The 24,164-nt window shown below is 45.2% G+C and overlaps 1 protein-coding gene across 1 annotated transcript in view; it reads right to left on the reverse strand.

The window, feature by feature from the left end:
* Nucleotides 1-8,592: 8,592 nt before the first annotated feature.
* The window catches only part of LOC147661219 (Fanconi anemia core complex-associated protein 100-like), a 300,048-nt gene continuing 284,476 nt past the window's right edge, over nucleotides 8,593-24,164 (reverse strand). The window contains exon 10 of the mRNA XM_086951228.1: nucleotides 8,593-9,684. Within this exon, the coding sequence (XP_086807354.1) occupies nucleotides 9,553-9,684 (132 nt within the window). The 3' untranslated portion in view covers nucleotides 8,593-9,552. The remainder of the gene's footprint in view (nucleotides 9,685-24,164) is intronic.

Below are 24,164 nucleotides of genomic sequence, written 5' to 3' on the forward strand. Positions count from 1 at the left end.
ATTGCTTTCCTAAGCAGATAGTTCCTGAAATACACAAAGACTGCTTAAGGCAAGTTGATACTTTCTTTTGAAGTCTTTGTTTGATTCTTGAGCATCAGCGGGATGCGATGCACCCTCTGAATCTCCTTATCCCAGTCCCACAAGGCCAGTTCGGGCAAGGCCCCCTTGATAAAACTCAACATGAAGGCTCTAATGTGTCACCTTCCGCGCCCTCTGCTAGACCCAGGAACCTCAGATTACTCCGCCTTTGCCTGTTCTCAAAGTCCTCCATTTTCCATAACATATCAGAGATCTGGGATTCATGAGAATCAGATTGGTCCTTAGGAATTCCCATATCAGTTCCCTACATTGATGCACATTTTTCCACTGAGGGTATCCTCTCTCCAATCTTAGTACAGGCTTTATTGACTTTCCTTATTGCCTCTTGCAGTTTATTCATAGCAAGTCGACCAGTGCGACTTTCATTGATTGTTTCCACTTGGTCCTGCTTTATAGATTTATATGAGTCGCAAAGTGGGCTCTTCTATCTTCTCTGTAGGGGTCGGTTGAACTCTCAATAAGGAGGAAAATACAGACTGCTGGTCATTGAGCTTAAGATAAATCTGCTGCATAGCAGAATAATCACATTTCCGAGTTGAGGTTCCCTGATGATTATTTAAACCTTCTGATAGGCGTGCTTCAGAGAAGCGGGTTTGGTTTCTGCCCTTCAATTTTCTTTGTTATTTTGCTCACCTGACTGCTGCACTCTGCTCCTCTGATAGCCTACTTACATTGGCCCCAGAGATAGACAGGCAGGAGTCATCATCCAGATCACTAGAGCCATACTAGTGGCGAAAAAGTCAGCATTGAGTGAAAACAAAATATCTCCTGGATCAAAAGAAACCTCTAGACATTTATGAGCCCACCACAGACCACTAGGTACATATGACCATTGTACTGAAAGCCAGGCAACTAAAGATATCAAGACCCATCGCTGGCATTCCAACCCCTTCTACCTTATCCACCTCGTGGGGGCAAGTTTTGTTGCAGTCCGATGTCTCCCTTAATAACTCCTCAATAGTTCTTTCCCCCTGGGCTCTTGGTGCTGCAATACTCCCACATAGTTTGTTATTAAACCTTTAGGATTATCTGAAGTTTCCAGCTCAATACTATCCTGCCTGCTTGCCCTCATAATTGCATGCCCCCCACTGACCAGCAAAATATCCAGCAGCTTACAGCCACTTGGGTCCGGGTACCCATCTGAGGTCGTTAATCCACCAGATCGTCATCTGAGATAAGCAAATCAAGGTCTTTTGTTAGGGTCATGTCGCAGCTTTGTTCTGTCATGAGCTTGACCGTGTTGTAGTCAGCCTTCGTCATATCACTGATGCTTGGCGGTTCCTTACGAGACAAACTGCCCCCGAGGTCGAGGCCATAAAAAACATCATAATCAAAAGCTGAGAATGCATTCTTGAACCTTGCAGTCCATATTGTGAGCACTCTTGGTTGGTAGGCATCTTTTCTCCGGTTGCTTGTCCCTCTTGCTTCCCCCTATTTATCATTTCCAAGGGTAGATTCATCACACCTAAGCGTAGACTTACAAGTCTCCACAAATCGCTGAGCCTCTACAATGGGTTTTATGAGCTCAAAGTGAACTTTCCACACGTGGGGAGATCTCTGGCACTGTGGCAGAGATCACCGTTTGGGAAAGTATAGGAAAATATTGTATTTATTCTTTACAAAAATATTTTAATATTATATATTTATAAAATTATAAATCTGAGGGTATTATAATAAAATGTGATATCAGATGAACTCATTAGGTTAACTGTGTATTAAATAATGAATACAAATGCATTAAATTTGGCAATAGTATTTCTTGAAGATAAAAAAAATCCACGAACAATTTTATATTTTTATTTTAAATGTATTACATTTTCTTAAAAGTTATGTGCAGACATTATTTAACATTTTGAACAAAAGTTTAAACATTTCACTTTGTGTGTAAATTAACATTAGGGTTCCATAATGAAAAAACAACTATATATAATGTTTTATCATTATACAAAATATATAAACGTCTTTTAAAAATCGAAATAATTGTGTTTATTTAACACTATTTCCTTTGAGGTGTTATTTTAAGCCTATGCCAACATTATTTTCTATGGGAGTATGCAGCAGTACCTCTGAGTGTTCATGTGTGGTACTTGACTTACTCCAAGACTGGGCTCATGTACATTTGCACCTGTTTTCTCACCTTTAGGGCTGTAGTAACTTTGGCATTGCTATTTGTGAACAGCAACAGGCTTATTCTCTTGCGGGTGGATGGTTGTAGCAGCCTATTTCTCAGTAAACCCCTCCCACTTTGTAGTAAGTATTTTCCATTTCCAGCCACTCTCCTTGTCCGACATTAACTACTAAAAGATAGGCTTACAAGTGCGGAGATCTCTGTTAACGTAGCGGGGATATCAATACAAAATAAATGAGAGGCCAAGGACTCCAGTAAATCATGCAATGTATATACAGTAATATAGAGCTAAAATAATTTAACAGGTCCAAAGGCGAGACCTATTGGCTTTGACAATTCTTGTTAAAATGTAGTGTTGATAAACATGTATTTCTAAACACAAGTCACAGTTCTGTCCACTAGGCTGCCTTTTCCAGCACAGTTCAATATGAACATAACATTGTTAAATACAACTGAATATTTTTTAAATATTTTACAAAAGCAAGGGCCAAATCAATGTGATAAATTTGGTCTGGTTGCTACAAATGCCTGCCAATGAGCAATGCCAAGTTATGAAAGATCCCAGAAACTTATAGTCCTTATGTATCTTATATTGATTCAATGTACCTCACTTCTGGGTGAAAATGAATTACTGTACTAGTCAGATAATTTACTGGCCAGCAAAATATCCCTCTACCAGCCAGGCAGGAGAAAGCACCTGGGGTGCACAGTGGCACTCATGTAGCAAGAACTTTTACTCTCACAGTAAGTCCTAGGCAGTAACATTGCTCTCAGGAAAAATAGGGGTTGCCATCTTGGTTACCCAAGTAGTTACTTATGAGATTTTGTAGGCCATATACCAGCTGTCCCAGGCAAGAGGTGATGTCATGCAGTATCAAAAGGGGTAGCAGCATTAGCTCCGATAAGGCCTGAAAACCCAGCCCCGCCGATAGCTAACAAGCTCACACAATACTCAATGTTACATCACTGTGGTGACATATTGAGCTTTCAGAGCCCTTCCCGCCTGAATACTGTGTACAAGGGCTGTGGAAAGGCAGCATCCGTGCCATTTGGATATGGAAAACTCTACTGGCCTAGATCCAGTACTTCATTTGAGCCAGTGGTTGCAGGTGGGGCTACCAACACTAATTTTTGGGGACCGGCATTTATTTTTTCGCATCAGAATTTCACCCATTGCAAGAGGGAAAATATAAAAGGGGAAAGAAAGAGGTAGAGGAATACAGAAAAATAGAGAAAAAGGGAAAAACTAAGGTTTGGTGCAGGTTGAAAGGGACATGAAGTGGAACCGAGACTACACATCCCCAATATTCATAGTGCCGACAGTAAGCTTCTGAGCACTTATTGTTTTACAATTTAGGCACTGCCTAGATCCTGAGTTTTCCCCTATCCAAATCAAAAATGCAGCTTGGAGCACGGCATCCCATTCCATCGAAAAGAGGGGATTACATGAGCCAGCAGGTCCACGAAAGACAACCCCAAAAGACTCCAGCAAAGGAACTTCACACCACCGATACATCCATTTTCAATGCACTGTGTTCGCTTTATACTGTGAGAATAAATCATGCCTCTGCTTGTTGGCACTAAGCAAGTGTACTGTTGGGGACTTGATTGACTGAGCTGCTAAAGCTAAAGATATTTCCAAGAACAAAGAGCTACACTCTTAAAAGCGTGCCAGGACCCATTTTCGGAGGGGACTTCCACTCTTGGTTCTGTCACGTCCGAGTACCAGAAGCCATGGGACGAAACTGCACCACTGGTTCCATGAAGACTACCTATTCCGGCATCATTAAATTTTTGTGATAGAACACAAAGCGTGGCTAGGTTAACCTTACGCAAGGCCAATTTTTACAGTAAATCCTAGAGTAAGTTGTTCCAGGCAACAAAGCGAAAACGGCCACTTACGTCCCCAAGACTCCTCTGTGTGAACACAAAGAATACAAGAAAAACAAATTATCGCCACAACTTTTGAAGTACTGAAGATAACGACTGGAGTACTCTCCCAAAAATTTCTATATGCTCTACTTTGAATCACACCGGATATATCCGTCAAGTTAGCCACCTTCTTCGACGAAAAGATTAAAAAAATTCTAATCTCCCTCCCACCCGCCAACTCCGATGCCTTAGAGAGAGACAAGGAGCAGATACCCAACGTCGACAAACCCTCCCTGGAGTCACTTGGCCCAGTTACAGAAGAAGAAGTAAGAGTCATACTTACCTCAATCAAGAGCGGAGCCCCGAGTGACCCAGTCCCCATACGTTTCGCCAAAAACATCACGCAGACTATAGTTCCCCAACTGACAGCCCTGATTAATATCTCACTGGAACAGGGAGAGGTTCCATCTAATTGGAAGGAAGCTGTTGTCAAAGCGCTCCTCAAGAAACCGTCGCTCGACCCCACAGACCTCTCCAACTATAGACCTATCTCACTTCTTCCTTGGATAGGGAAAGTCGCCGAAAAACTAGCAAATAAAAAGCTGTCATACTACCTTGAGTCAAACCATCTCCTCAACGACTCACAGACAGGCTTTAGACCAGGTCAGGGCACGGACACTGCTCTTCTCGTGGCAGTAGAAAGAACTAGGGAAATCATCGACACAGGAGGATCAGTGGCAGTGGTCCTCCTAGACCTGAGTGCGGCCTTTGACACGGTCAGTCACCAGGTCCTAACCCACCGTCTAGGGACTGTTGGGGTTAAAGGCAGAGCTCTGAAGTGGCTATCGTCCTTTCTCTCTCGACGCTCCTACCAAGTATGGGAAGGCGAAAGTCGCTCCCCTTCTATCCCCCTCCAGTGCGGCGTGCCTCAGGGCTCCTCCCTGAGCCCTACGTTGTTTAACGTTTACATGGCCCCACTGGAGGAACTCGTCGCACCCTTTGGAGTCACCATCGTCAGCTGCGCCGACGATACACAACTGGTGGTGACACTCTCCCACCCCAAGCTTGAGCCCTCCAATCTCCACGACTGCCTTTCCAGCGTATATCAGTGGATGAGTGACTCTGCTTTAAAGCTAAATGGCTCTAAAACAGAGATCCTGCTCTTAGGACAAAAAACCACGAACCTCCCCTCTAACATCTGGCCCGCCTGCATGGGTGAACCCCCCACTCCCAAGAAGGAGGTCAAGAGTCTCGGAGTGTGGCTGGAGACCGACCTGACTTTCAGGACTCAGGCAAGAAAGACGGCCGGCACTTGCTACGGTCTACTTAAATCTTGCAGGAAGGTAATTCCACTTCTACCTTTCCAGTCGCGCCTCATGCTGATCCAGGGCCTAATTCTATCGAGGCTGGATTACAGCAATGCCATCTACCTGGGCGCCCCAGAATCCACCCTGCAAACGCTGCAAAAAGCTCAAAACGCCGCAGCTCGTCTCCTGACAAACACCCCGGCCAGATCATCTGCCAAGCCCGCCCTGAGGAAGCTGCACTGGCTTCCGATCAGGGAAAGGGTCATTTTCAAAGCCCTCTGTCTTGCCCACAAGGTTCTCCATAACACTGGCCCTCCCATACTAAACAACTGGATCACCCCCTATAGACCCACGAGAGCGCTCCGCTCGGAGCACGGAAACCTCATTACGATCCCCAAGGTGAAAAAGGCCCGTATAGGCGGCCGCCGCTTCTCGGTAAACACTGGAAACAAGTGGAATGCACTCCCTCTGAGCCTCAGAACAGAACCCAACCTCCTCCGGTTCAGAAAAGCCCTCAAAACTCTACTCTTCCCTTAAACTGACACTCTCCCGAATTTCACCTTTCGTGAGTAAAAAGGTTTTTAGCGCTGGGATACCCACTGGGTGACTACGCGCTCTACAAAACAATAAATAAATAAATAAATAAATAAATATATGAACTATATGGAGATATTGAACTTATAAATGAAGGATGGAGACATGACCGTTTGAGGAGAAAACGATTTTACCTAGTCTTGTATTGTACTGGGCCACAGACAGGTCATACCTGGAATGTGGTGTATGATTTCGCAAGTAGTTCTTATGCATTGATGAAGTAATTGGGTGATTGTTTCCAGTGACGAAACACGTGTCGCCTTGGTTTTCTGGCTACATTTTGTATGACTCCAATGAACATTGTATGAAGACTGACTATGTGATGGAAATTTCACGCTTGTGAAGAGAAAAGAAAGGAAAATAAGAGGAATTGACTTAATGAACTTTGAATACAGAAAGAATTTGATCTAGTTTCTCTTTGACTCAATATTTATTGTGCTGTGCTCGGGAACAATAATTTGTTTATCAAATTTTTGTGGTTTGTTCTGCCGATTTTCTCCTTCAAAAGCATAAACGCAGTCCTCTTGTAGTTCACAGTTACAACCCCATGGACTTAGTGACTTAGACAGAGACACTATCGGTGGGCTTAGTAGGTAAAGGAGGGAAACTACTGGTGATATCTCCATGCACCCATAAGTTTGAAGCTGTACAGTTGGATTGCCTGTACTTTTATATAGGGGAAAGGGCAATCAACTGATCTCCAACTCAATAACTGAGCAGCAAAGTTTTCCTCCAATAGCAACTCAGCCTTCTATGCCATCTGCTTCAACTCAGAGGACAACTGCTTTGGCTCACACTTGTATAGCACCTTGGCTCTAAACAACCAACAATGATGACCAGCCTAGATCCGTCATGTAGCACCTAATAATAGAGGGACTCCACGACACCAAGGTACTGTTCCTTACCTAAGCCATTTTACTAATTAAATAAGCAGAAGCCAAGGCACTTAAGTCCTTTTCTGGATTTGCCCACCTTCTACCTACAGCTAGTAGGCCCCTGTCCTCCAAGTATAGGAGGGTTTAGAGATCGACATAGTTGATCCATGCCTCCGACATACCAAGGGACAGTGCTCTGGCCTTACAATGCCAAACAATGTCTAGCTTATATTATGTTAAGAACCACAATGAGGGGTTTGTGCAACAGATTCATGGTACGCAGACAGCATTGCTAAGTGTCTGCGGATATATCCAAAAGAAGGAGCGAGCTGGGGCAGCGTAGAGCCTTTTGCGTTCCCTAATCAGAGCTCCATTGTCCCAAGGATCCTTGGGCAAGGTGTAGGTGAAAACGACTAGGGCCATTTTGGTGCAATCCACCTGAATATTTTTAACTGAGGTTTGAGCCCTAGCGTTTTAGAGTATTTTAAAAGACAGCTCTCAATGCCGACACATACACTCTTTCGTGCCATGGCTATGTAAACAAAACTGATTTGTCCAGATACCCACTGTTTTACCCTTCTCTATTACCAGAACTATCCTCGCCTTGACCAGAGGAGGATCTTTGCCCAGTGGTTCTACACAGAGAGTCACAAACTTATAAACTGCTTCACAGCCCACAGCTGGTACTGGTGGAAATTGATCCTGCACAAGGGTTGGAAATTCTTTACCTGTCCTAACAAGCAATCACACCTATACCACACCGCATCCTTCATTGTAAATGAAACAGAAGGTAATCCTCGCTTTACAGCGCAAGACAATCACGAACCACTGGCACCATGCATTATAACCAGAGACGCAAGGTGTGGATGCCACACGCTGCGGTAAGCCCTTCTCTCATGCATGACTATTAATCTTCTGGGGCATTCATACCTGTGCCATTAGAATGCATGCCCATATTAGGGCTGACAACTCCTCAAGCGTAGAACGAGCATGCCGAGACACTGATGCAACAGGACAGAGGCCTGATGGATTATATCAAAAGTTTTTAGTAAAAGCATTGAAGATTTCATTGTCCATTATTTGTGCCTGCATTCTTCACTTAATTGTTATTTTTCATGATTTTTGTGTGCTTGAGAACGACTGTGCATGAAGTGCTTGCACTGTCGTTAAGATGGTGTCATTTAACTGTGGATAGGATGGTGACCATAATGTATGTTACAACTCTGTTCTCGTTTATCTTATGTTTTGTTTAGGTGCCGGTGATTGTTATCTTTTTAAGTACTTTTCTGGAGTAAGTGCACCGTAGGAATCAAATAAACACACAATGTAAAATAAGGCAAAGCAATGTTTTTAACTCCCTGTTGAATGTGGGTTGCGCATAATGCCGAGGTGCTGAACTTTTGGTCTACAGCCAGCAGGCTTGATTGGAAGAATCCTTTACATAGCAAATATTTGTCCACAGCTGTGGTGTAGTGTTGTACACTCAAGGTGTACAAGTATACATGAGTAGTGGAACAAACTGTGGTCGCACCAAGTGAGAAGCATAAAAAAAAGCCACCGAGACCACAAATTGCAGTAGGAGGCGAGTCACACATCGTTCATACACTACTCAAAGGACAAGAAGAAAGCTACATTTTAAGCGAAAAAACTTTCTAAAAACATATAGACTTTAAACAGGAAAACGATAGGAAAGAAATTTAAAAATCACATCAACCAGTTTATTCGTCATCTCCTTTATTACAAAAGTAAAGATGATAATTTCTCGCTTCCACCCCCAAAGGGGCTGAATTGGATCATTTTTTACCTGAATTGAAATGGAACCTCCTTTTAATTTTGCATATAAGTAGGCTCTTGCCTATTCACACAGCACTTTTACTGTTTTACATTCTTTCCACGACCATCTATTTTTTCCCCAAAAATGCTATTCATCCGCAAGAATATACGAAATGTTCAACCCGATAGCACTTAATTGCCTGTTCTACAAACGCTTACAGTTCTTATGAGCTCTTTACGAGGTGAAAACGTTTTATTTGATTCTTTTTATGGGTTAGGTAATGGGCTGAGCGATTTGGTTCTTTCTAAGCGAGATTGACAGTACTAGAAAGAGAAATCGTATTTCAGCCCTACAGAACAGGTTGCAGCTGCAGGTCAGGGACTGGGTGTTCCCCTTTTATTAATAATTCTGAGAGTACAGGATTCCAAGAATGAACCTCACATGTGCTCTAGAGGTAAAAACCTTTATATGCGTGCAGCCACATGCACATGTCCATAACAGAGCACCACATTTTTTTAAAATATTGTGGCTTTGCTTTATTTAGACAGAACAATGTGGCTCTACAAAAATGTCCAACATTTAGACCTGGAAGAAACCTTCATTTCTGTTTCAGTCTGCATAGGGTATCCTTGTAACAACAACTTAGACGAAACTGATCATATCTTCAACTTATGAATGAAAACATCCTCTTTGTGACCAAACATCTTCTGATCCCTTCCTTACCACTAAGAAATGCCCTAATCCAATTGAATGGGAGATTAGTAAATAACTCGGTCTCCACCCGCCTTTCCTCGGTCAGTAGTCCTGTAAGGCTGAGCAGTGTCCCTTGGCACCCCAGATGCCTTTCTGCACAGTGTTCAGATGCAAACTGGTGGGTGTCACTCCACGCGTGGAATCACATCTTCACAGGATGACCAGGCTCGGGTTCCGCAGGTCTCTGTAGATGCTGAGGAGTCTCTCTCTAGCGCCACTCGAACTTGAATCTTTCCCAAGACACAACTGGTCACGCAGGGCCTGCGCTTCTTTTAACAGCTTCTAATCAGAGAAGAGATGGGCACAGTGAGGTGAGGAGAGCGAGAGAAATAAATGATACAAAATAAGGAAGGGATCAATGAAGGTGAGAAACCCAAAAATCAAATAAGGCATACATTCCTTATCAGGGACCAACCACTCTTGCCAATCTGAGGCTTGGCATGGTGCAATACAACTTTCAAATACGACTCTTAGCAGTGCTCTTAAAACAGTGAAAATCAGCACACCAATGTTTTAGATAAACTCTTTGAAAGAGTCAGGTTATGTATCGATTATTAAGGAGCACAACAAAAACAAGCATTAGCAAAGCCAATAAGTCTGGAGTTCACTGCCAGTCTTTTGGCTTTGCCAATGTTTGTTTTGTTATGGCTTTTGATAGCCATGTTTTTTGCTGGGGTAGCTGCTGTGCTCTCATCAATCTAAAAAAACCATTGGCTAAAGCAAAATATTCTTTGTCTCAAAATTTCCACATTACCATGGTGTTCCTGGCTTCTAAGGAATCTACCTTGTGTGTATGTGCGCATTGCGAACTGGAAGAATGCAGTCACTCATTGTGAAGTTAGTCAATGGCTAAAGTGGGCTGACCCATTGTCCTTTGCTGTATGGTTTTCTGCAACAGGCAGAACTGAAATGTGAATGACACACTGAAGATGAAGAGGGCTAGCTAAAAGACCCTTTAAGGAAGTATGTCCTATATATAATTTTAGTACAATCAAAAGGTCTTAGCTAATGCCAGTCCTAACTAGACAACTGTTTTCCCCACCAGCTTTAAAGAAAACTAAATGACAAATTTTCGGAACCACTCAAAAGGCTAGAATTTTAAAGTTTGAAAATAAGCAGTCTCATTCATATTTTGCATAATAATAAATCGTGTGAATGCTACACAGTTACAACAAATTCAAAATTTCATTGGCTCGTGTAATTCATTTGAACTAAAAGGTTTATCAGCGTCACGGAGTTCTGGTAAACTTTCAAGCTGTCTACTACGTTTCACCTTTCTATAATTATCTACTTTTCTAAGGTGTTTACTTGAACATTTTGCAATGTTTCAGAGCCCCCGGGGTCTTAAAAGAGCTTGTAACCAAACCGCCAGCATCAGACTTAGCTCAGGCGAGAGAAGTGACAAAAAAGTTTTCAGCAGTCCCCAACCTTCTCTGCCAGTTACGGAGGCCTCGAGTAAAGAAGCAGCCAAAGTCACTCCAGCCATTTGGACAGTGTCTGGCATTATATGGAGCCACACTCCACATGGCCTTCAGCCTCAGAGTACCCCAATTTATGTCATTAAAGCAACAGATTTTCACATGGTTGACCCTATTTAGACTATTAGACTATGCACACAGATGCGGGCCTGCTCCTCACAGTCCGTCAAATACAGCTGAGGCACATGCTAGGACTTAAGGGGTGAAGAAGACACAAGTTATCCATTTGTGGTGATTAACAATAGGGCGAAGCAGCGGCATCCTTTCTTGAACACTATCGAGTCACTCGGAGAGATGGGTTATATTCAGAGGACTGCTTTTAAACTTATGCAGGTTCTTACCTTATTCTGTTTGCAGGGGTGAGTTGCCGACTGGGCCTGATTGTTTTCTCGGGGGCTCCCAGCGGTAACGGGCACCATTTTGGCTTGGGCAGTATTCTCCATCATAGCCCTGCCACTCCCCCGCAGCTCCGCCCCTATTTATACGGACACCATGAGGCAGCGCAGCGGACGAGCGCAGCGGGCGCGACGTAGGCGCGCCGGAGTCGCGCCAGAGTTAAGCCCGTCTGCGCCCGTCCGCGGCCAGCTGGGGCCCGGTCGCTGTGCCCTCCTTTCTACCATATACCCTTCGGCGCTTATACACTCCCTTTGGCATCCCCGTCCCCCTTCAACCCTAGTATTGGAACGCATTGCCTCTCTAGGTCTTAGCTGCCCTTGCCCTGCACCCCCGCTCCCCAGCGTCTTATCCCTATTGCCGCACCTTGACCCTTCTCCTCTCACCAGGCCGTCTCCCAGGCACGATGACACCCTCTCTTGCGCCCTTGACGACCCTAAGCCTCGTACCTCTGCGATCCTCCTTAACACCAGGTCTGCGGACGGGCATCAACTCGAGCTCTTTCACCTGCTCGACTCACGCCAGACTGACCTGTTATTCCTCACGGAAACATGGTTCAGGGACGACTCGCTTCCCAGCCTGCTGTCCATTTTGCCCCCTACTTACGCGGCCATTAGGAAGGATCGCCCAGGAGGGAAGACTGGGGGGGGTGTGGCCCTGATCACCCGCGCGGACTTCCTCTTTCAAACCCTACCATCTCCTGTGATCCCTGCTGTAGACTGCTTAGTAGTCCGTTCCACTTCCTTTGGGATCCCAATAACCTGTGTTCTTATATATCGCCCGCCCCAGTCTACCCCCGGTTTTCTACCCGCTCTAGAGGACCTTCTGGCCACCCTTGTGGTAAACAACTCCGTCATTCTTCTACTGGGAGACTTGAACTACTGGCCGAATGACCCAGCTGAAGATACGAGATCTAAGGAGTTTACGTCTCTGCTCACTAGCCTAAACTTCCTCCCTCAGCTGAGTTCGGCCACCCACACCAAAGGTCATCAACTTGACCAAATTTGGTCCCTTAACATCCCTATGGGTCCTCCAATCATTTCCCCTTGTTCTTGGTCAGACCATTCCTTCATTTCTTTCACTGCCAACCTCGGACGGCCACCTAAACCCCCTCTCCCCAAAAACATCTGGGCCAGAAAGTGGGATAAGGCGGTCCTCCCGGCGGTTTGCTCCTCCCTGGAGGCAACTAGCCCGGAGCTTAATGATTTATCCCCTTCCTCCCAGCTTTCAGCCATTAACAACTGGCTGCTAAAGGCGTGTAATCCCATCGTTCCCCTTAAGAGAGTGACTATTAAACGCGCCCACGCGGCCAACCGATGGTTTACTCCCGCCCTCAGGGGAAAAAAACTTGCGACCCGCAGAGCCGAACGCGCCTGGCGGCGTACCTACTGCCCTCTCCTCAAGGCTAGTTACTGCTTGTCTCTAAAAGATTACAAACGTGACATATTAAAAGCCAAAACGGAGTATTTCTCTGGCAGAATCTTGGCAGCAGAAAACCAACCCAAGGAGATATTCAACACTATCCATGAGTTGGCTGCCTCCGACAGGGCGATCTCTAAAATCCCCCCGTCCCAAACACTTTGTAATTCCCTTAACTCTTTTTTCTTTGAGAAGATTGCCCTCATTAGGGCCAACATCCCTCCCCCACCCACGGTACCTTCTGCTGTTTCCCCACCCCCCCTGCCCCCTCTTTCACTCAGTTTCCTCCCCTCACCGAGACTCTTTGCTTCCTCTTCTAGCTCGGATCAAATCAGGCTCCCCTCGGGATATCGGTCCTGCTTTTGTTCTAAAAGAGCTCTTTTCTAACTGCTATTCTCCACCACTTACCTTCATCAATCACTCCCTTAACTCTGGCATTGTCCCCCCCGCCCATAAGTCAGCAGTCATCATCCCTATCTTGAAAAAGCCTGGCATCGATCCTTCTGTGCCTGCCAATTACCGCCCTATCTCCCTCCTCCCATACCTCGCAAAGGTCTCAGAGGCTTATATCACCAGGTCCCTGAGCTCCTTTGTGGAATCCACAGGCTGACTTGCCGCCCGCCAGGCGGGCTTCCGCCCGCTGCACTCTACCGAGAAGGTAGTTGTGTCGGTGATGGATCAACTAAGAGAGGGTATTGATATTGGCCGGCCACAGGCTTTGGTCCTGTTAGATCTGTCCGCCGCGTTCGACACGGTGGACCATGACATCTTGTTGACCCGTGTCGAAGCGGCGGGCATTGGGGGCACGGCCTATGCTTGGCTCCGTTCTTTCTTGACGGACAGGGAACAGGCTGTCCATCTTGCCAACTTCACTGCTCCTCCTAGGAGGGTGACTTGCGGAGTCCCCCAAGGCTCTTCCCTGTCCCCCTTGCTTTTTAATTTATACATCTCACCCCTCATTTTTTCTTTACAGCAGATGGAGGTCTCGGTGTTTAATTACGCCGACGACCTCCAACTTGTTTTCAACCTTTCCTCTTCTCCTTCCTCGGCTTCTAACTTCCAGAAGGTTATGCTTTTTATCCAAGGGTGGATGAACTGCAACCACCTCAAATTGAACCCGGACAAGACCGAATTGGTCCTGACGGGGGGTGGTTGCAGTCCCTGGTCCCCTTCCTTCTGGCCCTCTGCCCTTGGCCCTCCCCCTCTTCCTGTCTCCAAGGTTAAAACCTTGGGTATTTTCATCAATCCCATGCTTACCCTCCATACGCAGACCAATGCAGTTGTGTCTGCCTGTTTCTTTTCCCTTCGGATCATCCGAAGGGTCGCCCGCTTCTTCTCAACTGCTGCACTCAAGCTCATCCTCATGGCCATGGTGCTTTCGCGCCTTGACTATGGGAACGTCATTTACAACGGTGCGCCGGCCTACCTGCTCCGTCGGCTCCAACAGATTCAAAATCAGGCGGCTCGCCTGATTTACGGACTCCCCAGGTTCAATCACACGACCCCCCTGTTGCAGTCTCTCCATTGGCTCCCAGTGAGGAAGAGAGCCCTTTTCAAGCTTGGATGCATCACCTACCAGGCCAGATCAGGGACCGCCCCCGTTTTCTTGTGCGAAGCCATTTCCCCTTACCTACCTTCCCGAGAACTCCGTTCCACTCACTTGGCCCTTTTGTCAGTCCCTCGTTTTAGAAAACAGAAGTCCGGTGGGGCCAGATTTGCAGTGCTGGCTCCTTCCTTTTGGAACTCACTTCCATTTACTCTTAGGTCATCATCTTCCTACCTGGAATTTCGTAAGCTTCTTAAGACCTTCTTGTTTTCCAGATCTGTAGCTGTATAGCCCTCTTCCCCGCATCCACTGGTCTTCTGCTACCTAGCGCCATGAAACCGATTTTGGTATAAGAGCGCTCTATAAATATTTTAAAATTCAAATTTTCCGGTGGTATTCTGCCATCAGCCTTTGGCCACATTCTGAGGCCCATCTGTTGGATCAGTGCTCTGTGGGACCCTGTGAACATATTAAAGCGCTTGGTTGTGGGACTAGGACTGACCCATTGACATTCCATAGGGCATCAATATGGAATCTTTGATTTTACCATACTTTCCATCAGGATGTGTAGACATGCCTCACGGCCCTTTGTGCCTATGCTGCGAGGTAGTTTGGAAAGCTAGTATTAATTGTAAAAGCAGTCAAAGGGACTGGTTGGCTCAGCAGCAGTACAGAGCACCCATCCATTCATCCATCCATCCATCAGAGGGGGCACAGGACCAGATGAGGCTTGCAGTTGTTGAAACTACTGGAAAGGTACAAAGTAAACGTCTGTTCTGATGGATGGAGCTGGTAAGCCAGTCTATTGTGTTTGTGCACTGACTCAAGTTATTTTGACAGCTTAACACTGCCTCAGCAGTTTTTTCCTGACTTATTGGAAGTCACGCCCAGTGACTCACCCCCTAATCAAGAACTCAGGTGTGCAGCTAATCCTTTACTGTCACTGGGCGACAAAGCAACTACATAACCTGGGGGTTCACTAGCCGAAGGTGGAGAACTGAGTGTACAGCACACACAGAGTGCAGTAGCAGCTAAAGATGTGCTTAGACCAGCCCGTCCCCAGCCCTTGAATGGAGAGCAGACCGCTGCAGGAAAGAAAGCTTCTAATTTGAAATGCTTTTGTGTTATGTGCACATTTGAGAGAACAGTGAGGCCTGCAAGTAGGAAACTCCATCCAACAGCATTATGCACCTTACCCTTCAGATTTCCTGTGCCAAGGGCAAGATACCTCCAACAATCCCACTCCCGCACACACACCTCTTGCACTATATTCTGTGCTTTGAAGACCAAGGAACAGAAGAGCTCCCTCAACAAGGGAGGCAGTGGAAACAACTCCCCAACACCCCACTCCTGCTTACCCTCCTACTACAATGCTTACCCTACTACTCCACTGCTTACTCTTCTACTGCTCTGCTTACCCTTTTACTGCACTGCTTACCCTCCTTCACCACTGCTTACCCTCCTACTCCACTGCTTACCCTCCCCTCCGAATACACTGCTCACCCTACTACTCCACTGCTTACCCTCCTACTCCACTGCTTACCTCCCCTCCGAATACACTGCTCACCCTACTACTCTGCTTATCCTCCGACTACACTGCTTACCTTCCTTCTCCACTGCTTACCCTTCTACTCCACTGCTTACCCTCTTACTCCACTGCTTACCCTCTTACTCCACTGCTTAACGTCCTACTCCCCTGCTCACCCGTCTACTCCGCTGCTTACTCTCTGACCCCACTGTTTGCGTCTTACCCCACTGCTTGCCATCTTACCCCACTGCTTGCCATCTTACCACACTGCTTACCCTCTTACTCCACTGCTTACCCTCCTACTCCACTGTTTAACCTCTTAACCTACTGCTTACCCTCCTACTCCACTGTTTATCCACTTAACCTACTGCTTACCCTCCTACTCTCCTGCTTACCTTCCATCTCCACTGCTTACCCTCCTACTCCACTGCTTACCTTCCCCTCCAAATACACTGCTCACCCTCCTACTACTCTGCTTACCCTCCGACTACACTGCTTACCTTCCTTCTCCACTGCTTACCCTCTTACTCCACTGCTTAACGTCCTACTCCACTGCTCACCCGTCTACTCAGCTGCTTAATCTATGACCCCACTGTTTGCGTCTTACCCCACTGCTTGCCATCTTACCACACTGCTTGCCCAGTGACTCACCCCCTAATCAAGAACTCAGGTGTGCAGCTAATCCTTTACTGTCACTGGGCGACAAAGCAACTACATAACCTGGGGGTTCACTAGCCGAAGGTGGAGAACTGAGTGTACAGCACATACAGAGTGCAGTAGCAGCTAAAGATGTGCTTAGACCAGCCCGTCCCCAGCCCTTGAATGGAGAGCAGACCGCTGCAGGAAAGAAAGCTTCTAATTTGAAATGCTTTTGTGTTATGTGCACATTTGAGAGAACAGTGAGGCCTGCAAGTAGGAAACTCCATCCAACAGCATTATGCACCTTACCCTTCAGATTTCCTGTGCCAAGGGCAAGATACCTCTAACAATCCCACTCCCGCACACACACCTCTTGCACTATATTCTGTGCTTTGAAGAAGAAGGAACAGAAGAGCTCCCTCAACAAGGGAGGCAGTGGAAACAACTCCCCAACACCCCACTCCTGCTTACCCTCCTACTACAATGCTTACCCTACTACTCCACTGCTTACTCTTCTACTGCTCTGCTTACCCTTTTACTGCACTGCTTACCCTCCTTCACCACTGCGTACCCTCCTACTCCACTGCTTACCCTCCCCTCCGAATACACTGCTCACCCTACTACTCCACTGCTTACCCTCCTACTCCACTGCTTACCTCCCCTCCGAATACACTGCTCACCCTACTACTCTGCTTATCCTCCGACTACACTGCTTACCTTCCTTCTCCACTGCTTACCCTTCTACTCCACTGCTTACCCTCTTACTCCACTGCTTACCCTCTTACTCCACTGCTTAACGTCCTACTCCCCTGCTCACCAGTCTACTCCGCTGCTTACTCTCTGACCCCACTGTTTGCGTCTTACCCCACTCTTGCCATCTTACCCCACTGCTTGCCATCTTACCACACTGCTTACCCTCTTACTCCACTGCTTACCCTCCTACTCCACTGTTTAACCTCTTAACCTACTGCTTACCCTCCTACTCCACTGTTTAACCACTTAACCTACTGCTTACCCTCCTACTCTCCTGCTTACCTTCCTTCTCCACTGCTTACCCTTCTACTCTACTGCTTACCCATCTACTCCGCTGCTTACCCTCTAAGCCCACTGCTTATCCTCCTACTTCACTGCTTACCTTCCTTCTCCACTGCTTACCCTCTTACTCCACTGCTTAACGTCCTACTCCACTGCTCACCCGTCTACTCAGCTGCTTCATCTATGGCCCCACTGTTTGCGTCTTACCCCACTGCTTGCCATCTTACCACACTGCTTGCCCTCTTACTCCGCTGCTTACCCTCCTACTCCACTGTTTAACCTCTTAACCTACTGCTTACCCTCCTACTCCACTGTTTAACCACTTAACCTACTGCTTACCCTCCTACTCTCCTGCTTACCTTCCTTCTCCACTGCTTACCCTTCTACTCTACTGCTTACCCATCTACTCCGCTGCTTACCCTCTAAGCCCACTGCTTATCCTCCTACTTCACTGCTTACCCTCATACTCCCTGTTTAACCTCTTAACCTACTGCTTACCCTTCTACTCCACTGCTTACCCTTATACTCCACTGCTTACCCTCCTACTACTCTGCTTACCTTCCTTTGCCACTGCTTACCCTTCTACTCCACTGCTTACCCTTCTACTCCACTGCTTACCCTCCTACTACTCTGCTTACCTTCCTTTGCCACTGCTTACCCTTCTACTCCACTGCTTACCCTTCTACTCCACTGCTTACCCTTCTACTCCACTGCTTACCCTCCTACTCCACTGCTTACTCTCTTACTCCACTGCTTAACGTCCTACTCCACTGCTCACCCATCTATTCCGCTGCTAACCCTCTTACCCCACAGCTTGCCGTCTTCCCCCACTGCTTGCCGTCTTACCCCACTGCTTACCCTCCTCCTCCACGGTTTAACCTCTTAACCTACTGCTTACTCTACTACTCCACTGCTTACCTTCCTTCTCCACTGCTTACCCTCCTACTCCACTGCTTACCTTCCTTCTCCACGGTTTACCCTCCTCCTCCACTGCTTACCCTTCTACTTAATCATATTTCTTGATCATGGCCATTTCTAGGGGTTTCGTGGATTATAAAAAACTTTTCAAGAGATATGTTTATTAAGAATAAGCCCATAATATTCCTAAAAGAAGATCATTTTCAAAAGAAAATATATTGAGCAGAGGCCCAGGCCAAGACACTGATAGCCTTCCAAGGATTAGAGCCTTGAAGCAGCTGCTATGCCCTGCTCAGCCCCATCCCCTCATCTCCGTGAGGTCATTTAGGGAGGGATGGACATGAAAAAGGTGAATATGCCCATTGGTCAGAACTAGGACGACAGGTTCAGTAACGTTTCCTTCTCTCCAATATGGGACTTCCATCAGGTATCAAAAAAACAAACGCCGGAACTGGAAACAGGGCATCTTGGGAGGTGTGAAAACAGGAGGGGGCCTTTTCAGCAAAATGTTTCATTCGAGAGGGCTGTCTCAGGGTGCATCATGGAATCCATGTCTAAACAGATATGCCTGAAAGAGAACCAAATGGATTTGAGGTCAATGAACAACAAGTGTCTCAAAATGAGATGTAGCCCAGGAAAGTCACGTTGGCAACTGTCCTCTTGATGAGGGAGAGCTACAGTTACCAGAAAAGCTGGTTAACGTTTCATGGAAATAGCTGATGAAGAAAGCTTCCCATTTAAGACAATTAGTTGATAAAAGCTGCACCTCGACCTGCAGTGGCTTACAGCATTAAAAGTTGTGAATACCGCTTAATCATTTGCATTAAGAATGTGTCAGACAGCGCAGTGTACACAATCAGGTTACCAAAAAAGACTTCTGACAAAACCATTGGTTATAATGCACATCAGAAGATCTCTGGGTAAAAACATGCACGGATCTGTAAGTTTGTGAAGCTAATCTATCCCTAGCTAACATGGTGTTAGGTTAATACACAAAGAATGCTGGACCTACTATCTCTTTAATACAACTTTATGAAAGCCATCTTATATTAAACATGTTGGTGGCCTGAGCTGAGCGTGGCCTCGAAAGGAGGCCATGAGTTAAGACGGCGTTCCGCCCAGCTCACAAACAGCAGAGTTTCAGACCTGCGGGAACTGTGACAGTAGAAGTCTCACAAAAGACCATAATAATACAGCACACTCTTTTTTTTTAATGTTTCTACTAGACATGATATTAAATCGTAATGGAGAACATCTCTTCAGAATGTCTATGCAGTCGGCAGGAGTCTTAAATATGTATGCATGTTGTAGGTTTTAATAGTCATATTACGATTAGCCCTAGGTAGTGAAATCCGCTCCGTTTGTGCAGTTTTCTACACTCCACAGAGCACGCGGAGTTCATAAAAACTCTGCTCTACGTAGCAGTGTTTTTTCCTGGCTTGCCAACATCAAGTTGGCGAGCGCGAGCACAGAAAATTCTCCTCCCGGAGAGATTTCTCAACGCGAGCATTAGATTTCTCAATACGGTGGTTGTGAATGGTCGCAACCGCTCGCGTTGAGAAGCCTTCCGTTTGCGTTGAGAAAGCTCCAGCTCGGGTAGAAAATCTAATATAGCGGCAAGAAAAGAAGCAGCACCCTCTTTCACTGCAAATGGTGCAGTTTGTGTTGATTTTACAGCACGGGACAAACATTTGTGGGTCTTCGTGTGTACAGAAATTCAGAAGATTCTGTCTTCTTTGAGAACATGCGGCACACTGGGTGCGAATGGTTTCCCAGCGAGTTATATTTGAGGCAAATCCATCTTTATGGGCAGAGATCGTAACACCTCTATATAGTAACTCCTCACCAAATAACATCTTTCTTGATAGTTGGCAGGGCTCGTTATTCGTGCAAAATCCCCGCAAAGGGTCCTAGTACTGCCTATCTCATTCCAATATGATTGCACTCTTACACACAGATGGAACATGTTTTGCTAAACTTCTCTATATGGAACTGGAGTATTGGGACAATCACAAAGGGATTATCCCACAATTTCAAATGGGCTTTCAGAAAGTTTGTGAAAGAGAAGATAACTTATTAACCCTCTTTTTAATTATTAAAAAAGCAACTGTCCCCAAAAGTAACCCGTTGTACACCGTCTTCATTGATTTGGAAATAGTTTTTGTTAGCACAGACAGGGGGAGATTATGGTAAAAACTACTAAAATGCCGCCTCTGTTGACCACTATCATTTCAGTTTACACACAAGCATTAACAAGGGTGTGACTAATCACACAAATGGTTGTGTCAGAGAAGATATTTACCAACAAGGGGCACAAAAAGGGCTGCATATGTGCACCTTTGTTGTTTACCCTGTATGCACCAGATGTGGGATATACTAAGAACATTATTTCCCTACCTCAATAAATTTAGGCTAGCAATGCACAGGTACGGTTCAGTAGGAAGGTGACACTGTTCTCTTAGACAAGACTGCAAAGCATTTCAAAACCCCTTTTTATGTTGCAAAACGCTTATTACTACCCTGAAAACAGTCCTAGAATTAACAAAGAAAAACAAAAATAGTAATTTTGGGGAGTAAACGTAAGAAAGAGGGCCACTAACAGTTAGATACCAACACCCTAGAATGAGTTAAAAGCTATAAATATTTGGGAATATGGTTTGAAGGACGAGGTGGAGCAGCAATGCAATTAGAGATGTTAAAAGCTAAGGCCCTCACATTAAAAGGCACACTCAAATAATGTTTAACAAACTCTCCAGCCCCACTGTCCTACCACCGGTTCGTCTAGTGGCGAGCAAGTTACTCCTTACAATTTCATATGGCATGATAGTTTTCCATGGACCTTTAAACGGGTGGACAAACGTAGGAAAATGGAAGGTGTATAGAACTCTTTTCCATCTTCCAGAATCAACGCCCGAACCACAAGTACTCTTGGAATTAAGTATTTTGAAGTCACGCTTACTTTCTTCAAGTGGTTTTCTTGTCCTACTGTGTAAAACTGAAAGCAGTTCCGCCACAATCAGTCATGGTTTTTTTTGGAAAGATCTTATGAAGGGAAAAAACCCATGAAGAGAGTACCTTCATTTTGCCTTAAACAAAAGTATAATTTTGAAAAACTGGTCAGTCCCACAGATTAGGTAACTATCAATGAACCAAGCCAAACATGCCTCCTTTCATGAGGAGTTATATAAACTGAAAACAAGACATAATTCATAGATGGTGAGCAGTACATACAAATTTATTGAAACACAACTATTTTAAAATTATCCATATACTTTAACTCAAAGGCTTATGAATGTGAGACACATGCTTTTTTTCGGTACCCTTAAAAACCTTTAGCTATAACAATTTAAATGCGGATTTGAACACTAGGTGTCAGGTGTGCAGTAAGCGAAAACAGTCCCAGATCCATATTTTAGGTCTGTGTAAATCTTTGCTTTCAGAATGGTGATCTTTTTTAAGACAAAAGGTCGACCTTTTAAACATTCAGCCATGTCATTACATGGTTAAGACCTTTAAATCAGGTTCAAATACTCAAATAAAAGGCGTTTTTTGTCAAATTTATGTTAACCGCCTGTAATAAAATAAAATCTGCGCCTTCATACCATCGCTAAAATCCCTGGTCCCATGAATCAAAGCGAGGTAGGTGTAATTTTACTACAATATATGCTTAATTAATTTTACTGCCTATAATGTATATTGATTAGCAATGATTTTAATAAATTAGGCAATAAAACCGTAATTACTTTCTTACTATGTACTCAGCTGGTTCCAGTATTCTAGAAACTGAATCAAAAAATCCAGAAAAAAATAGGACTACTCCATTAAATAAGTATTCAAAACCCCAGAAGCAAGGAGGGAGGTTGTAAAAGAGGCAGAGAGAAATCACCAGCACAACATACAATATCACCAAAGAATTGCGAAAGACAACTTAATATAGAGTCCTCCAATCTTGCATACCCCAGAAGTACCCCTAGAACCTTTACCACCAGTTTTTGCACTGTTTCAGTTCATAGCGTTTGATGAGACCAGACTGCCATATTAGAAAGTCAGTGTACCACAATGCACTAATCTGTCATGCACTCACAGGACCAAATCAACATCTACTATTGCCCGAAGCACTCTGCTGTCTAGGCAAACAAGCACAGTCTCATTTGCCAAGGTGCCAACACAGAATCTGAGGGCCAGTACATGAGATCACTAGAGGGAATGTGCAGGTACTGAGCGTTTTGTAATTGTTTCTATCAGTGAAAAAGTTGAACCTAGAAGGGATCAGTGAAACACAACTACCAAGAATGGTGCTTGAGAATACGTGCCATGAATGATATTCTTCTTGTAACTCCACTAAATAAAGAAGTCCAACTTTCTTCGTCATCCCAATCCCCTGCAATATGTCTCCATTACTGGTCTCGAAAATCTCATATGGGAACCTGCCTTGGGGGATCCGAAAAATATGTGATATCCATGAAGCCAAAAAGAAGGTTCTCTTTTCTCACTACTAGCCAATGGATCTAAAAGACCTGAGTGCTTTTGCGTAGGGACAATGAGGGACTCCATAAAAGACAGAGAGACTTAACTTTTCTCTTGCAAGTACAGTTGACTGCGGGAAGCTCCAGTGCTCAGCCATAACCGTCCTATGAGAAGAGCTAGTCGTAAAACAATGGACAAAAAAAGACTGTTCGTCCGGAGACAGGTTGCAAGTACGACCATGCATTGGGGAAAAGCTCATGGAGCGCCAGGCATGAAGCCTGAAACCAAGGATGAATCTGGTTGTAGTTGAGATCTCATAATACAAGACCCTCTTCTGGGACTACACTACACTCTCAAACATGACTGACAAACGAATTGGACTGGAAGAGAGTAAACTATTAAATAGCTTAACTGTGATAGGCACCAAAGGACCAATCACAGCACCAAATGTGCAAATGCCTGTCAATTACAGCACTAAATGTTTAAATGCTTGCTCATCTCGAGAGTGTGACTGCCTCAAGCGGAACTGTATTGTCAATAGGTAAAAATAATGTCTAAATCTTCCAGGTCTGAACCCGTGTCCAGCCAGTAAGTGAATGGCGAGTGACTGGGAGGTGTATTGGGTTACATTCAGCCACAAGTTAGAACAGGAGGAGGTTTAAAGTCAAACTGCATGGAAGGTATGGGTATGCCCGCCTGCTGAGACACTCAAAGGAATCTATGGTCACAGGGACAATTAATTACGTCATGATCAAAAAGATAAGGGGCCAGATGTACGACCCTAAATTGAATGCTCAAACGGGTTTGCGACCTGTTTGCGCATGCAAATTGGCCCAGGGCCATGTACAATTCCTAAATAGCGAGTCGCAATTTATTTGCAACTCGCTATTTAGAAATTGCGAGTCTCTATTAGGAACGGGCGTTCACTTCCTAATAGTGTCCTCAAAGCAATGTTTAAATGATTTGTGACCGCAATTGCAGTGCTAAACATTCGCAAATTACCACCCTCTTAAAGAGGGTGGTAATGCAGTCGCAATTTGGAAGGGGTCCCCAGGGGACACTTTCCACTTTGTGACGTCTCTAAAAATATGTTTTAAGGGCAGGCAGTGGTCCCAGGGACCACTACCTGCCCTTAAAAAATAAAACGAAAAAAAGTTTCTTTTTTTTTTTATGCATTCCGTTTTCCTTTAAGGAAAACCGTCTGCATTTTTTTTTAAACTGCTTTATTCAAAAGCAGTCCCAGATATGGTTGTCTGCTGAGCCCAGCAGCCCACCATCCCTGGGAGGACCTGTCATTCCCCATGAGCTTGCAAATTGCGAGTGGCTCATTAAATATTCA

This window comes from Lissotriton vulgaris, unplaced genomic scaffold (assembly GCF_964263255.1).
Source record: "Lissotriton vulgaris unplaced genomic scaffold, aLisVul1.2 SCAFFOLD_439, whole genome shotgun sequence".
NCBI classification, from domain to species: domain Eukaryota; kingdom Metazoa; phylum Chordata; class Amphibia; order Caudata; family Salamandridae; genus Lissotriton; species Lissotriton vulgaris.